This window comes from Corvus hawaiiensis, unplaced genomic scaffold, assembly GCF_020740725.1.
Source record: "Corvus hawaiiensis isolate bCorHaw1 unplaced genomic scaffold, bCorHaw1.pri.cur scaffold_32_ctg1, whole genome shotgun sequence".
NCBI classification, from domain to species: Eukaryota; Metazoa; Chordata; class Aves; order Passeriformes; family Corvidae; genus Corvus; species Corvus hawaiiensis.
Window position 1 is genome coordinate 3,679,542 of NW_025963366.1, and position 14,715 is coordinate 3,694,256.

The following is a 14,715-nucleotide window of genomic DNA, read 5'->3' on the forward strand; positions in this document are numbered from 1 at the left end:
AAGGACCCTCCCGTGGGGGACAGCGGGGGACACCGGGGATGGGGAGGGGGACGACCAGGGCTAGGAGGGGGACACTGGGGATGGAGACAATGGGAACAGGGATGGGGGCGCTGGAGGAGGAGGGGCAGTGGAGACATGGGGAACAAGGATGGGGACACCGTGGGGGAGAGGGTGACTTCGGGGCCAGGGCTGTGGCAGCGACCGAGTGTGAAATCAATCAATAAATCTACAAACCTGTACATCAACAAATCGATAAATCAAATAATAAGCGTGGCGGGAGTGGGGCTGGGGCCGGCACCCCCCCGGCGGGGCCCCGCCGCCCCTCCCCCCCCCATGAGCTCATCGTGTTTTTGGAGAAAATTCCTTGGCGGGGGCGGGGGGGACACGCGGGGGGGGGGGGGGGGGGGAAACGCGGAGGGGAGAAAAGGGGGAGGACTCGGGGGGACATCGGGTGGACACGGGGTGCTCCCCCCACTCTGCTCCCACCCACGTCCGTCCCCCAGCCCGGCCTTTTGGGGGGTCCCAGGAGCCCCCCCCGCTGTTGTTGTTGCTGCCGGGGCAGTGAGTCACGGCCACGCCCGGACTGGGAGCACTGGGAGGGGTTGTGCTGGGGCACTGGGCGCACTGGGACGAGCCATTCTGGTGTTACTGGGAGCTATGGGTTGGGCTGTGCCCCATTACTGGTGTTACTGAGAGCGTTTGGACAGACTATACTGGTGTAACTGGGAGGACTAGGGTGGACTGTGCCGTGTTACTGGTGTCACTGGGAGCATCAGGATGGGCCATATTGGTGTTACTGGGAGTCGTGGGTTAGGCTTACTGGGGGTTTTGGGGTTACTGATGTCACTGGAATGGGCCATACTGGTGTTACTGGGAGGACTGGGGTAGGCTGTGCCATGTTACTGGTGTCACTGGGAGCACTAGGACAGGCCATACTGGTGTCACTGGGAGCACTGGGAGACGCGAGGCAAGTGGCACTTGGGTTGCTGGTGTTACTGAAACTGGGAGGGGCTGTGCTGCATTACTGGTGTTACTGGGAGCTGTGAGAAAAACGATACTGATGTTGGTACGAGAAAACGATACTGATACCGGGAGCACGAGGATAGGTTGTAATGGTGTTACTGGGTGCACTGGGACCGACTATACTGGGGTTCCTGGGATGGGCTCTCCCATGTTACTGGTGTCACTGGGATGGGCCTTACTGGTGGTGCTGGGAGCCATGGGTCATGCTATGCCATATTACTGGGAGCACTGGGGCTGGACGGCAGGTGGCACCGGGGTTATTGCTGCTGTTGGGAGCACTGGGCTGAACTGTGCTGTGTTACTGGTGTTAGTGGGAGCACTGGGATGAGGTGTCCCGTGTTACTGGCAGGACTGGGATGAGCTGTGCTACGCTAGTGGGAGCACTGGGATGTGCTGTCCTGTGTTAGTGGTGTCACTGGGAACACGGGGATGGACTATATTGGGGTTCCTGTGAGCTGGGGGTCAGTCTGAGGCACGTTACTGGTGTCACTGGGAGCACTGGGAGTCCTTCCCGCTTGGTTGTTTGGTTGCCACGGCGACGCCCCAAACACGGGCGGGGGCGGCTCCCCTGGGGGTGGCGGGGAGGGAGGGGCCCAGGCCCCGCCCCGGCCCCGCCCCCGATGTCCACCCCGCCCGACCCAGAGCGAGAACGCAGCGGGACCGGCCGGAGGTACTGGGGCAACTGGGGGGACTGGGAGGGTCACTGGGGGGCACAGGAGGGACTGGGGGAACGAGGGGGTGACTGGGCGGGGCTTGGGAGAACTGGGCAGGACTGGGGGGCACTGAGAGAACTGGAAGAAACTGGGGAGAATTGAGGGCACTGGGAGGGACTGGGGAGTATTGGGAGAACTGAGAGGGACTGGGAGGGACGGAGGGGGAACTGGAGGCACTGTGGGAACATGAGGGACTGGGGGATGTGGGGCGGAGTGGGAAGGTACTGGGGGGACCTAGGGGGCACTGTGGGAGACTGGAGGAATTGGAGTGCACTGGGGGGAACGGGGGGCACTAGCACTTCTGGGGGAACGGGGGAGATTGGGGGACTGAGGGGGACTGGGGGCCACTGGGAGTCACTGGTGGTTACTGAAGAGTCGCTGGGGGTTACTGGGAGGTGCTGTGGTTTGGGGTGTCTGTGTGTCTCCAGGAATGTCCCCCATGTGTCCCCCATGTCCCCACAACTGTCCCTGTGTCTGCCTGTGCCGTGGGTCTCTCTGTGCCCCCCCCCCCCCCCCCCCCCGTGTGTGTCCCTCATGTCCCCAGAGATGTTCCTATGTGCCCTACTGGTGCACATGTATCCTTGGAGATGCCCCCAGTGGTGTCCCATGAGTCTGTGTGTTCCCTGTGTCCCCTGGGTGTCCCCTATGGGTGTTCCTCTTCCTCCTCTGTGTCACTGTGGGTGTCCCCCACGATGTCACTGTCTCCCTGCGTCCCTTCCATGGGTGTTTCCTGTGCTTCATGTGTGTCCCTTGTGTGACCCCAGGGTGTCTCCACATCCCCCCCGTGGGTTGTTTCCCTTGAACGTCCCCACATGTCCCTATGTCCTTTATTGGTGCCTGTGTGTCCCCATGGGTGTCCCCATGGATGTCCCTGCATCCCCATGCCATGTGCCTGTGTGCCCTAGCTGTCCCCATAGGTGTCCTTGTGTCCCCGCCACATGTGCTGGTGTCCCCACAGTTGTGCCTGTGCCTCTCCACGATGTCCCTGTTCCCCCGTGGGTGCCTCTGGGTATCCCCATGTCCCCCTGTCTTCCCCCAGGACGATGCCGGTGACCCTGGAACTGCGGCTTCTGCTGCTGGCACTGGCGCTGCGGGGGGAGGCAGCGTCCCCCTCAGTGTCCCCCTCAGTGTCCCCTGCCATGTCCCCCCCTGAGTCCCCCTCCGATACGTGTGGGGCAGCGCTGGCGGATGTGCTGAGGCGGCTGCAGGAGCTCGAGGGACACGTGCAGGCACTGAGGGGACACTGTGGGGACACGGGGGGACCCCAGGCCGGGACAGGTAACAGGGGACAAGGAGGGGGAACACAGAGAGCCCCAGGCTGGGACAGGAGAACACAGGGAGGGCAGGGGGACATAGAGGACATGGGGGAGCATGGGGCTCACAGGCACAGTGAGGGAACATGGGGGAACCCTAGACTGGGACAGGTAACAGAGATTGGTGACATGGAGGGATCACAGGGGACAGGGGAGAATGGAGACGGGGAGACATAGAGGGGCACTGGGGGGTCACTGGGGAGTCATTGAAGGGTCATTGGGGGGGTCACTGAGGTGGTTATTTGTGGCGACATTGGGGTCATGATGGTCCTTTTGGTCATTGGGGGGGGGGGGTCACTGGGGGCTCAGTGGGGAGATAGCTGGGGGGTCACTGGGGGGTCACTGGGGGTCAGTAGGGAGATAGCCGGGGGTCACTAGGGGGTCACTGGGGGTCAGTAGGGAGATAGCCGGGGGGTCACTGGGGGCTCAGTGGGGAGATAGCCGGGGGGTCACTGGGGGGTCAGTGGGGAGATAGCCGGGGGGTCACTGGGGGGTCACTGGGGGTCAGTAGGGAGATAGCCGGGGGGTCACTGGGGGGTCAGTGGGGAGATAGCCGGGGGGTCACTGGGGGTCACGCCGGTGTCCGTGTCCCCCCAGGCCGGTCGGTGCAGCTCTGTGCGCCCCCTGCCGGCGGCGGCTGCGCCTGCCCCGCCCCCTCGGGCGCGGCCCCGCCCCCGGCCCCGCCCCCCGCGTGCCCGCGCGGCTGCAGTGACCAGGGCCGCTGCGAGCGCGGCCGCTGCCGCTGCTTCCCGGGCTGGGGCGGCCCCGACTGCGCCACGCCCGCCTGCGCCCCGGGCTGGGGCGGGGCCCGCTGCGACATCGGTACGTCCCAATGCCCCCGGTGACCTGCCGGCTTTCCCCCCTCGGTGCCCCTCGGCGCTCCCGCTGCGGCACCCCCGCGTGTACCCCTGGATGGGAGGGAAATCTGCTGCGACGTCGGTGGTTCCCCAGTGCTCCCGGTGGCCCCCAGTGTTTCCCCGGTGACTTCCCAGTGTCCCCACCTCAGCGCTCCCTATACCCCCCTTCCTTCCCTCCCATCCTGGGGGGGCCCTACTGTGACACCATTGCATACCCAGCTGTTCCCCTGTGCCCCTCAGTTCCTCCAGTGCTCCCATCCCAGTGCTCCCGGTACACCCCCACTTCTCTCTCCATCTATGGGGGTTCTCACGCCACCTCAGTGGGTCTCCAAGGGTCCCCATCTGCCACTCCCAGTGCCCCTCAGTGCCTCCCATTCCTGAGTGTCCCCATCCCATTGTGTTCCCAGTGTGTCCCCAGCATGTCTTAGAGTGCTCTCATGGTGTCCCCATCCCCTTGATGCCCCATCCCAGAGTATCCCTGTGGTGTCCCCAGGGTTTCCCCATCCCAGGGCATCCCCATTCCATGGGTGTCCCCTGATGTCCCCATGGTGGCCCTGCACTCTCCCCTCAGAGGTGCCCTGGGTAACACCACGGTTGGCCTCCCGCACCCCAACGTCCCTGCGCATCACCTGGCCCCAGCCCCTCGTTCCCCCTGATGGCTACCGGGTGACACTCGTGCCCCTGGTGAGTGGGGAGACAGGGGACATGGGAGGTGGGGGCATGGGGAGGGGACAGGGACAGGAGGGGACACAGAGGGGAACAGGGACATGGAAGGGGCAAGACTCCAGTGCCACCCAGGTGGCCACAATGGGATGGCCCCAATATGTCCCCAGATCATCCCCATGTATCCCCATAATGTCCTCAATGGTATCCCCTATATGTCCTAAATATGTCTCCCATGAGCCCCCCCAATGTGTCCCAAACAAGTACCCCCAGTGCATCCCCCCAGCATGTCCCCATGGTGTCCTCAACCTGTGTCCAGTGTGTCCCCAGTGTTCCCTATTGTGTCCTCACCATGTTCCCAATGTGTCCCCATGGTGTCCCCAATGTATCCCCCAGCACATCCCCAGTGAGTCGCCACACTGTGTTCTCAATATGCCCCTGAAGTTCCCAACATGTTCCTAAGGTGTCCCCAGTATGTCCTCAATGTGTCCCCAGTGTCTCCCTATGGTTTCCCCCGCACCCCCTCACACTGCCCCCATCCCCAGGATGACCCTGTGGCCATGACAACGCACGAACTGCCCAGCTCTGCTGTCGCCTTCTCAGTGACAGGGCTATCCCCAGGCCGCCCCTTTGAGCTGCTGGTCCAAGCCCGGCGGGGGCCGCATCTGGGGGCACCCGGAGTCCTGCGTCTGCGCACAGGTGAGGACACTTGGGGACACCACAGGGACACCTGGAAACAGCGTGGGAACAGGGAAGGGGGTGGAGCAACAGGGACAGGGGTGAAGGTGGGAATGGCATGAGGATGAGGATGGAGAGGGCTTGGGGTCCTGCACCTGTGCACAGGTGGGGACACCTGGGGACAAGGCAGGGGGGCACAGAGGTGGAGTTGGGGACACAGCAGGGACAGGACTGAGGGTGGGGATGGAGGGAGAGGAGTGGGGACAGAGGGTGGCATAGGGACAGGGTAGTATTGGGACAGGGATGGGAATGGGGATGGCACAGGGATGGGTACAGGGTGATACCAGCAGAAGGATGGGGACAAGGATGGGAGATGGCCCAGGCATGGGGACAACACAGGCAGGGCAGCAGGGTTGACACAGGGATGGGGACAGTGATGACATGGGGTCACCATGGGGACAGGGATAGCAAGGGGACAAGGATGGGGTTGGGGCTGGCATAAGCATGGGGATAGGGACGAGAGGGATGGGAACAGTGATGGTACAGTGTCACAGTTAAGGGGCAGCCCAGACACATGGTCAGGAATGGCACAGGGATGGGGACAGCATGGTGACAGTGTGGCACTGAATAGAGATGGGATGGCACAAGGATGGGGTTTGGGACAGCGACAGCATGGCCAAAGGGGTGGGGACAAGGGATGCCAGGGGAACAGGAGTAGGGGTAGCATGGGCATGGGTACAGGGGTGGGGATGGCCCAGGGATGGGGACAGGGCTGGGACAGGGATGTCCCCCACAGACTCTCTGGGACAGACTGGTGACATGGGTCCCCTTTGCTCTGCAGCGCTCATCTCGGCTGTGCCCCACCATGAAGTGTCCCCGGAATCGCCTCAAGGCTCCCTGGGGTCCCCAGCAGTGGCACCATCAGCCCGAGGGTCCCCAGAGTCCACAGGATCCTCAGGGTCACTGGGGTCCCCAGGGTCACTGGTGTCACCCATATCACCAGACGTGTTCTTGGGGTCACCCGGGTCTTTGGGGTCACCAGCATCCCCCAAGGTTCCAGCATCCCCTGTGGCTCGAGGGTCCCTGGGATCCCCAGCACCCCCAAGGTCATCAGTGTCACCAGAATCCCCAGAGTCACCAGCATCACCAGAATTCCCAGGGTCATCAGTGTCACCAGATTTCTCAGTGTCACCAGTGTCCCCAGAGTCCCCAGTGTCTCCAGAGTTCCCAGAATTGCCAGGATCCCCAGAGTCCCCAGTGTTCCCAGGGTCCCCTCCACCCCCGTGGTCCCCACTGTCCCCGTGGGCCCCACTGTCCCCAGGCATCCCCTCCCTGCAGGACCTGGTGGCCCGGCTGTCCCCGTACAGTGGATCCCTGCTCCAGCGTCTTGAGAGCCACCTTCGGGCTACCAACTTCCCTCTCCGTGGCAATCAGACAGTGCCAGGGGTGGCCCATGCCATCCTGGCCTACATCCTGCGCCGGCACCCAGCCCTGGGGAGAGGACAGGGACCCACAGGTGGATGTCACGGCGGGGCCGTTGGGGAGGGGCTATGGGGGAAAAGTGTGCATCAGGGATGGGGTGTACAAGAGGAGGGACATCCTGGAGAGCCGAACAGGGGGGATGGTGGGAAAGGAATATCACAGTGGCGGGAATGCAGGGAGGGGGTGGGGGAATGGCAGGAGTGGGGAGTGGGACAGGACAGGGAAGGGACATTCCAGAGAGTGTGGGATGGAGGGGATGAGGGAAGGGGAACAGGGAGGATAGGGAGGATGGGTGGAAGGGACATCCTGAGAAGGAGTAAGGTGACTGGGAGCAAGGGGAGGAACATCCTGGGTAGGGGAATGAGGGAGATGGTGTGGAAGGGATGTCCTGTAACACATGCTCTGGGGGCAGGGGAGGGTGGAAACCAGGAGCCGGTGCTGGAATGGGGGGACATGGATGGGATGGAGCCGATGGAGCCATGGAAGAACATGGGGAAAACAGGTACTGATGGGGGGGTGAGGGATGGGATTAGCTCAGGTGTTGGACTTGATGACCTTTCTGGGTCCCTTCCAATTCAGAAGATTCTGTGATTCTGTGATACCTAGGATGGAGAGAGCAGGGATAGATGGATGCTGTGATGGATGGCACATGGGTAGAGGGATGGAGAGATTTATGAATGGAGACATGAATGGAGGAGGGGATGGATGGAGAGATGGAGGGAGGGCTGGAGACGTGGATGGCCATTTGAATGGACACATAAATGCCTGTGCCCACACTGTTGCCACTCCACCGCAGTCAAAGCCGAGCCAGAGGAGCTGCGTCCATCCCGGCCAGTCCTGGGTGACCTCAGTGTCACCAGTGTCACCCCCAGCTCCATGCGGCTGCAGTGGAGTGTCCCCAAGGACTCCTTTGACTCCTTCATGCTGCAGTACCGGGATGCCCAGGGCCAGCCCCAGGCCCTGCCCATTGATGGTGGGTCTCGCTCAGTGACGGTGCTGGGGCTGTCCCCATCTCGCCGGTACCGCTTCCACCTCTATGGGTTGCGGGGTGGGAAGAGGATCGACCGCGTCTCCATTGATGTCATCACAGGTGAGGGTGGATGGAAGGATCAACATATCCCATCCCCACTCACTATCAAGCACTCGCTCACCCTAGCATCATCTGGTCAACCAACACTTCCACTGACCTGTTGATCTGCCTGCTGTCATCCACCATCATCATCACCTATCATCATTGTTACCATCATCATCCATCACCCTTTCCCCATCCCCTATCCTTCCACCCAAGCTGTCTCTAGTTTACCCCAGTCCCAAGTTCCCCAGCTCAGGGGTGGAAGATGGGTAAGAGCATGGGATGGTGGGTGGATGGATGGATGGATGGATGGGTGAATGGATAGATGGATGGATGGATGATGCATGACTATTGTTGGGGACATTTTGTTGGTGGTTTGACAAATCAGATCAGTGGTTGGGTGGTTGGATGACCCAGTGCAAGGTGAGATTAAAGAAGGAGTTGAAGGAAGAGGGGCATGGTATACCCCATGAATGAATGGATGAGTTGGTTGGTAGGTGGTGGGATGGATGTTTGGATGGACACAGGCATTTCCACGCCCATCACCATCCCCTCTCCACCACAGCTGCAACACAGCCAGAGGAGCTCCTCCTGCCCTCAGAGGAACCTCAAGATGAGAAACGCCAAACTGAGTCCCCCACATCCGAGGCACCCCTGGTGTGGGCAGTGCTGGAGGAGCTGAGGGTCTCCAGTGTCACACCCAACTCTGTGCAGCTTCAGTGGAGTGTCCCTGAGGGCTCCTTTGAGTCCTTCATGTTGCAGTACCGGGATGCCCAAGGCCAGCCCCAGGCCCTGCCCATCGATGGCGGGTCCCACTCGGTGACGGTGCCGGGGCTGTCCCCATCCCATCGGTACCGCTTCCACCTCTATGGGCTGCAGGGCAGGAAGAAGATTGACCATGTCTCCACTGAGGCTGTGACAGGTGAGGGGGAAGGTTAGGGGGGTGAGGGTGCGTGGATAGAGGGAGAGAGGGAGGGATTAAGGGATGAGGGAATGGTGGGTGAAGGAAGGGATACAGAGGTGCAGGAGCAGAAAGATGGATGGATGGATGGATGGATGGGTGGATGGATGGATGGATGGATGGATGGATGATGATGACTGGAGGGTTGCATGAATAGATGGATACATGCACGGTTAAGGTGAGAGATGGATGCATTGATGGATAGATCAATGGATGGACAGAGGAAGAGATGAGGAATGGATGAATGATTGAAAATGGATGACGGCTCCTGGGTGGGTTAGTTGGTTGGGTAGATTGAAGGATGGGGGGATGGAGGAGAATGCATGAATGGTGATGGATGATGTATCAATGGAGGGAGGCCTCCTGTGTGGGTTGGATGGATGAATGCTGGATGGACACGTGTCTGCACAGCTAACGTGTGGCTGAGCCTGTGGCTGGATTTTGCTCTGAGTGAGGGGGTGAGTGTAGGGGAATAGGGGTAGGAGAGTGGATGGAGGATTGTATTCAAGGACTGACTGAAGGAAACTGGATGGATGGATGGATGGATGGAAGAAGATGGATGAATGGATGAAGATGGATAATGGGTGATTGCTGTTGGGGCAGTTTGTCAGTGGTTTGATATGTCAGATCAATGACTCAATGCAGGGTGAGATTAAAGAAGGAGCTGAAAGAAAAGGTGCATAGTATGATCTGTAGTTAGATGGATGGGTAGATGATGGGTGCTGGAATGAACAGTCATGCAGATGAAAGTGTAAATGGAAGGATGTATGCATTGATTGGTGGGTGGTGGGATGAATGATTGGATGGACACAGGCATTCCCATGCCATCATCCATTGCAGGCACAGAAGAGCAAGAGGAGCTGCCCCTGCCCTCAGAGGAGCAAAAACATGAGAAACTCCAAACTGAGGCCCCTCCATCTGATGCTCCCCCAGTGCGGGCAATGCTGGGAGAGCTGAGGGTCTCCAGTGTCACACCCAACTCTGTGCAGCTACAGTGGAGTGTCCTTGAGGGCTCCTTTGACTCCTTCAAGCTGCAGTACCGGGATGCCCAAGGCCAGCCCCAGGCCCTGCCCATTGATGGAAGGTCCCACTTGGTGACAGTGCCGGGGCTGTCCCCATCCCACCGTTACCACTTCCACCTCTACGGGTTGCAGGGCAGGAAGAAGACTGACCATGTCTCTATTGGTATTAGCACAGGTGAGATGGAAGGTCAGAGGTATGGAGGGATGGATGGATGGATGGATGCATGGATGGATGGATGGATGGAGAGGTGGATGGATCAAGAGATCCCACCCCCGTTCCATCCCCATCCACCAGTCAGCACCCACTGACTTGAGCACCACCCAATCAACCATTGACCTTTCCACTGACCTGGTCACCAGCATCTGCCATCCAGAATCATCATCATAATCCATCTATTATCCATCATTATCATCCATCATATACATCTACCATGTATCACCATCATCATCATCATCATTCATCAATCACCTTCCATCCATTCTTCCATACACCCATTCATCACCCTTCATCCATCAAGGATGGATGGATGAATTGAAGATTGTCTATGGGAAATGGGGTTGGGAGGCACAGAGGCCTGGAGGGATGTGGGAAGAAAGAACCAGAGATGGATATGGAACTGGGTGGGGGTTGTCTTGGATGGATGGATGGACGGATGTACATGTGTGGATGGATGATTAGAGACATGGATGGATGGAAAGATGACAGATGGATGATGCATGATTGTTGTTGGGGGTTTTTTGTTGGTGGTTTGACATGTCAGATCAGTGGTTGGGTAGTTGGATGACCCAATGCAAGGTGAGATTAAAGGAGTTGAATGGTAAGGCGTGTGGTATGACCCATGGTTAGATAGATGAGTAGATAATGGGTGCTGGAATGAATGGTCCAGGAGATGATGGAGGGATGGATGGAGAGATGGGTGGATGGATGGATGGATGGATGGATGGATTGGTTGCTAAGTGGTGGGATGAATGATTGGATGGAAACAGGCATTTCCAAACCCGTCACCATCCCCTCTCCGTCACACCTGCAGCACAGCAAGAGGAGCTGCCCCTGCCAACAGAGGAGCACCAACAGGAGAAGCCTGAAACGAAATCCCACCCATCTGAGGGACCCCTGGTGAGGGCGGTGCTGGAGGAGCTGAGGGTCTCCACCATCACCCCCAGCTCCGTGGGGCTGCAGTGGACTGTCCCCAAGGGCTCCTTCGACTCCTTTATGCTGCAATATCGGGATGCCCAAGGCCAGCCCCAGGCCCTGCCCATCGATGGCGGGTCTCGCTCGGTGACAGTGCCGGGGCTGTCCCCATCCCATCGGTACCGCTTCCACCTCTATGGGCTGCGGGGCAGTAAAAGGATTGACCGTGTCTCCACCGACGTCGTCACAGGTAAGGCAGAAGGTGGAAGGGATGAAAAGATCAAGAAATGGAGGCATCAGCGGGTCCCATGCTCATCCCATATGCACCCACCAATGAGCAGCCATTGACTTGGCACCATCTGATGAACCATCACCCCTTCCACGGACCTATTGACTAACACCTTCAATCATCCATCATCTACCATCAGCAGCAGCAACCATCAATTATCCATCATCATCCATTGTCTTCATCTACCGTGTATCACCATCATCGTCATCATCATCCATCAATCTTCATGCATCCATTTATCCTTCCATGCTTCCCTCATCCTCTATCCATCAAGGATGGATTAAGTGATGGATGAATGGAAGATTTTCCATGGGAAATGGCGGTGGGAGGGGTTAAGGCCTGAAGAGATGTTTAAGAGAGAGCCAGCGAGATGGATGTAGAATTGCCTAGGGGGTTGTGTTGCATGTTGGGTGTGTGATGGGAAGGATGGATGGAAGGATGGATGGATGGATGGATGGATGGATGGAGACATGGATGGATGGATAGATGGGTTGGTGGGTGGTGGGATGGACATTTGGAGGGACAGGTAGAAGCCCATGGCCATCACCATTTTCCCCTCCAATGCAGCCAACAAAGAACCCTTACCCACTGAGGAGCCCCAACAGGAGAAGCTGGTAACTGAGTTCCCAACATCTGAGGCACTCCCAGCACGAGCGGTGCTGGGAGAACTGAGGGTCTCCAGTGTCACACCCAACTCTGTGCAGCTGCAGTGGAGTGTCCCTGAGGGCTCCTTTGAGTCCTTCATGCTGCAGTACCGGGATGCCCAGGGCCAGCCCCAGGCCCTGCCCATCGATGGCGGGTCCCACTCAGTGACGGTGCCGGGGCTGTCCCCGTCTCGCCGGTACCGCTTCCACCTCTATGGGTTGCGGGGCAGGAAGAAGATTGACCACGTCTCCACCGAGGTCCTGACAGGTAAGGGGGAAGGTCAGGGGGAGGAAGGGTGGGTGGATGTCTGGATAAAGAATGATGGATATATGGAGAGGTGGAGGCATCAAGGGATGGAGGAAATGGAGAGTGGAGGAAGGGATGGAGTGGTGGAGGAATGTATGAATGCATGGATGGATGAAGGCATGGATGGATGACTTGAACTATAAATGAATGGATGAATGGATGGGTGGGTAGAAAATGGGTGCAAAAATGAATTGTCTAGGAGATGAAAAGATGGATGGATGGATGGATGGATGGAGTTGGTGGTGGGTTGGATGTTTGGATGGACACAGGCGTTCCCATGCCCATCACCATCCCCTCTCCATCGCAGCTGCAGAAGAGCCAGAGGAGCTGCCCCTGCCCTCAGAGGAACCGCAGCATGAGAAACCCCAAACTGAGGCCCCTGCAACTGAGGCCACTCCAGCACGGGCAGTGCTGGAGGAGCTGAGGGTCTCCACCATCACCCCCAGCTCCGTGGGGCTGCAGTGGACTGTCCCCAAGGGCTCCTTCGACTCCTTTATGCTGCAATATCGGGATGCCCAAGGCCAGCCCCAGGCCCTGCCCATCGATGGCGGGTCTCGCTCGGTGACAGTGCCGGGGCTGTCCCCATCCCATCGGTACCGCTTCCACCTCTATGGGCTGCGGGGCAGTAAAAGGATTGACCGTGTCTCCACTGACGTCGTCACAGGTAAGGCAGAAGGTGGAAGGGAGAGAGAGATCAAGAAATGGAGGCATCAGCAGGTCCCATACCCATCCCATATGCACCCACCAATGAGCAGCCATTGAGTTGGCACCATCTGATGAACCATCACCCCTTCCACGGACCTATTGACTAACACCTTCCATCATCCATCATCTACCATCAGCAGCAGCAGCAACCATCAATTATCCATCATCATCCATTGTCTTCATCTACCGTGTATCACCATCATCGTCATCATCATCCGTCAATCCTCATGCATCCATCTATCCTTCCATGCTTCCCTCATCCTCTATCCCTCAAGGATGGATTAAGTGATGGATGAATGGAAGATTTTCCATGGGAAATGGGGGTGAGAGGGATAAGGCCTGAAGGGATGTTTAAGAGAGAGCCAGTGTGATGGATGTGGAATTGCCTAGGGGGTTGTGTTGGATGTTGGGTGTGTGAGGGGAAGAATGGATGGATGGATTGGTTGGTGGGTGGTAGGATGGACATTTGAAATGAGAGTTGGATGCCATTGGCCATCACCATTTTCCCCTCCAATGCAGCCAGCAAAGAACCCTTACCCACTGAGGAGCCCCAACAGGAGAAGCTGGTAACTGAGTTCCCAACATCTGTGGCACTCCCAGCACGAGCGGTGCTGGGAGAACTGAGGGTCTCCAGTGTCACACCCAACTCTGTGCAGCTGCAGTGGAATGTCCCTGAGGGCTCCTTTGAGTCCTTCATGCTGCAGTACCGGGATGCCCAGGGCCAGCCCCAGGCCCTGCCCATCGATGGCGAGTCCCACTCGGTGACGGTGCCGGGGCTGTCCCCGTCTCGCCGGTACCGCTTCCACCTCTATGGGTTGCGGGGCAGGAAGAAGATTGACCACGTCTCCACCGAGGTCCTGACAGGTAAGGGGGAAGGTCAGGGGGAGGAAGGGTGGGTGGATGTCTGGATAAAGAATGATGGATATATGGAGAAATAGGGGGATCAAGGGATGGAGTGATGGAGGAATGGATGAATGCATGGATGGATGGATGATGGTTGCCAGAATGAATGATGCAGAATATGGAAATGTGGATGGATGCTTGGATGGACGGACCCATCACCATCCCCTCTCCATCGCAGCTGCAGAAGAGCCAGAGGAGCTGCCCCTGCCCTCAGAGGAACCGCAGCATGAGAAACTCCAAACTGAGGCCCCTGCAACTGAGGCCACTCCAGCACGGGCAGTGCTGGAGGAGCTGAGGGTCTCCACCATCACCCCCAGCTCCGTGGGGCTGCAGTGGACTGTCCCCAAGGGCTCCTTCGACTCCTTTATGCTGCAATATCGGGATGCCCAAGGCCAGCCCCAGGCCCTGCCCATCGATGGCGGGTCTCGCTCGGTGACAGTGCCGGGGCTGTCCCCATCCCATCGGTACCGCTTCCACCTCTATGGGCTGCGGGGCAGTAAAAGGATTGACCGTGTCTCCACTGACGTCGTCACAGGTAAGGCAGAAGGTGGAAGGGATGAAAAGATCAAGAAATGAAGGCATCAGCGGGTCCCATGCTCATCCCATATGCACCCACCAATGAGCAGCCATTGACTTGGCACCATCTGATGAACCATCAGCCCTTCCACGGACCTATTGACTAACACCTTCCATCATCCATCGTCCACCATCAGCAGCAGCAACCATCAATTATCCATCGTCATCCATTGTCTTCATCTACCGTGTATCACCATCATCGTCATCATCATCCATCAATCCTCATGCATCCATCTATCCTTCCATGCTTCCCTCATCCTCTCTCCATTAAGGATGGATTAAGTGATGGATGAATGGAAGATTTTCCATGGGAAATGGCGGTGGGAGGGGTGAAGTCCTGAAGAGATGTGTAAGAGAGAGCCAGTGTGATGGATG

The 14,715-nt window shown here is 58.4% G+C and overlaps 2 protein-coding genes across 5 annotated transcripts in view; one reads left to right on the plus strand and one right to left on the minus strand.

Moving 5' to 3' along the window:
* LOC125320985 (antigen peptide transporter 2-like) overlaps positions 1–14,715 on the minus strand; it is a 64,326-nt gene that overhangs the window by 13,217 nt on the left and 36,394 nt on the right. The gene's annotated exons all lie outside the window — the stretch shown is intronic.
* LOC125320982 (tenascin-X-like) overlaps positions 1,652–14,715 on the plus strand; it is a 35,157-nt gene continuing 22,093 nt past the window's right edge. The window contains exons 1-15 of the mRNA XM_048293409.1: positions 1,652–1,693; positions 2,776–3,014; positions 3,647–3,871; positions 4,478–4,590; positions 5,115–5,268; positions 6,089–6,763; positions 7,142–7,231; positions 7,526–7,819; positions 8,367–8,723; positions 9,603–9,959; positions 10,816–11,166; positions 11,773–12,117; positions 12,464–12,820; positions 13,381–13,725; positions 13,943–14,299. Coding sequence (XP_048149366.1) covers positions 2,780–3,014; positions 3,647–3,871; positions 4,478–4,590; positions 5,115–5,268; positions 6,089–6,763; positions 7,142–7,231; positions 7,526–7,819; positions 8,367–8,723; positions 9,603–9,959; positions 10,816–11,166; positions 11,773–12,117; positions 12,464–12,820; positions 13,381–13,725; positions 13,943–14,299 — 4,255 coding nt within the window. The 5' untranslated portion in view covers positions 1,652–1,693; positions 2,776–2,779. The remainder of the gene's footprint in view (positions 1,694–2,775; positions 3,015–3,646; positions 3,872–4,477; positions 4,591–5,114; positions 5,269–6,088; positions 6,764–7,141; positions 7,232–7,525; positions 7,820–8,366; positions 8,724–9,602; positions 9,960–10,815; positions 11,167–11,772; positions 12,118–12,463; positions 12,821–13,380; positions 13,726–13,942; positions 14,300–14,715) is intronic.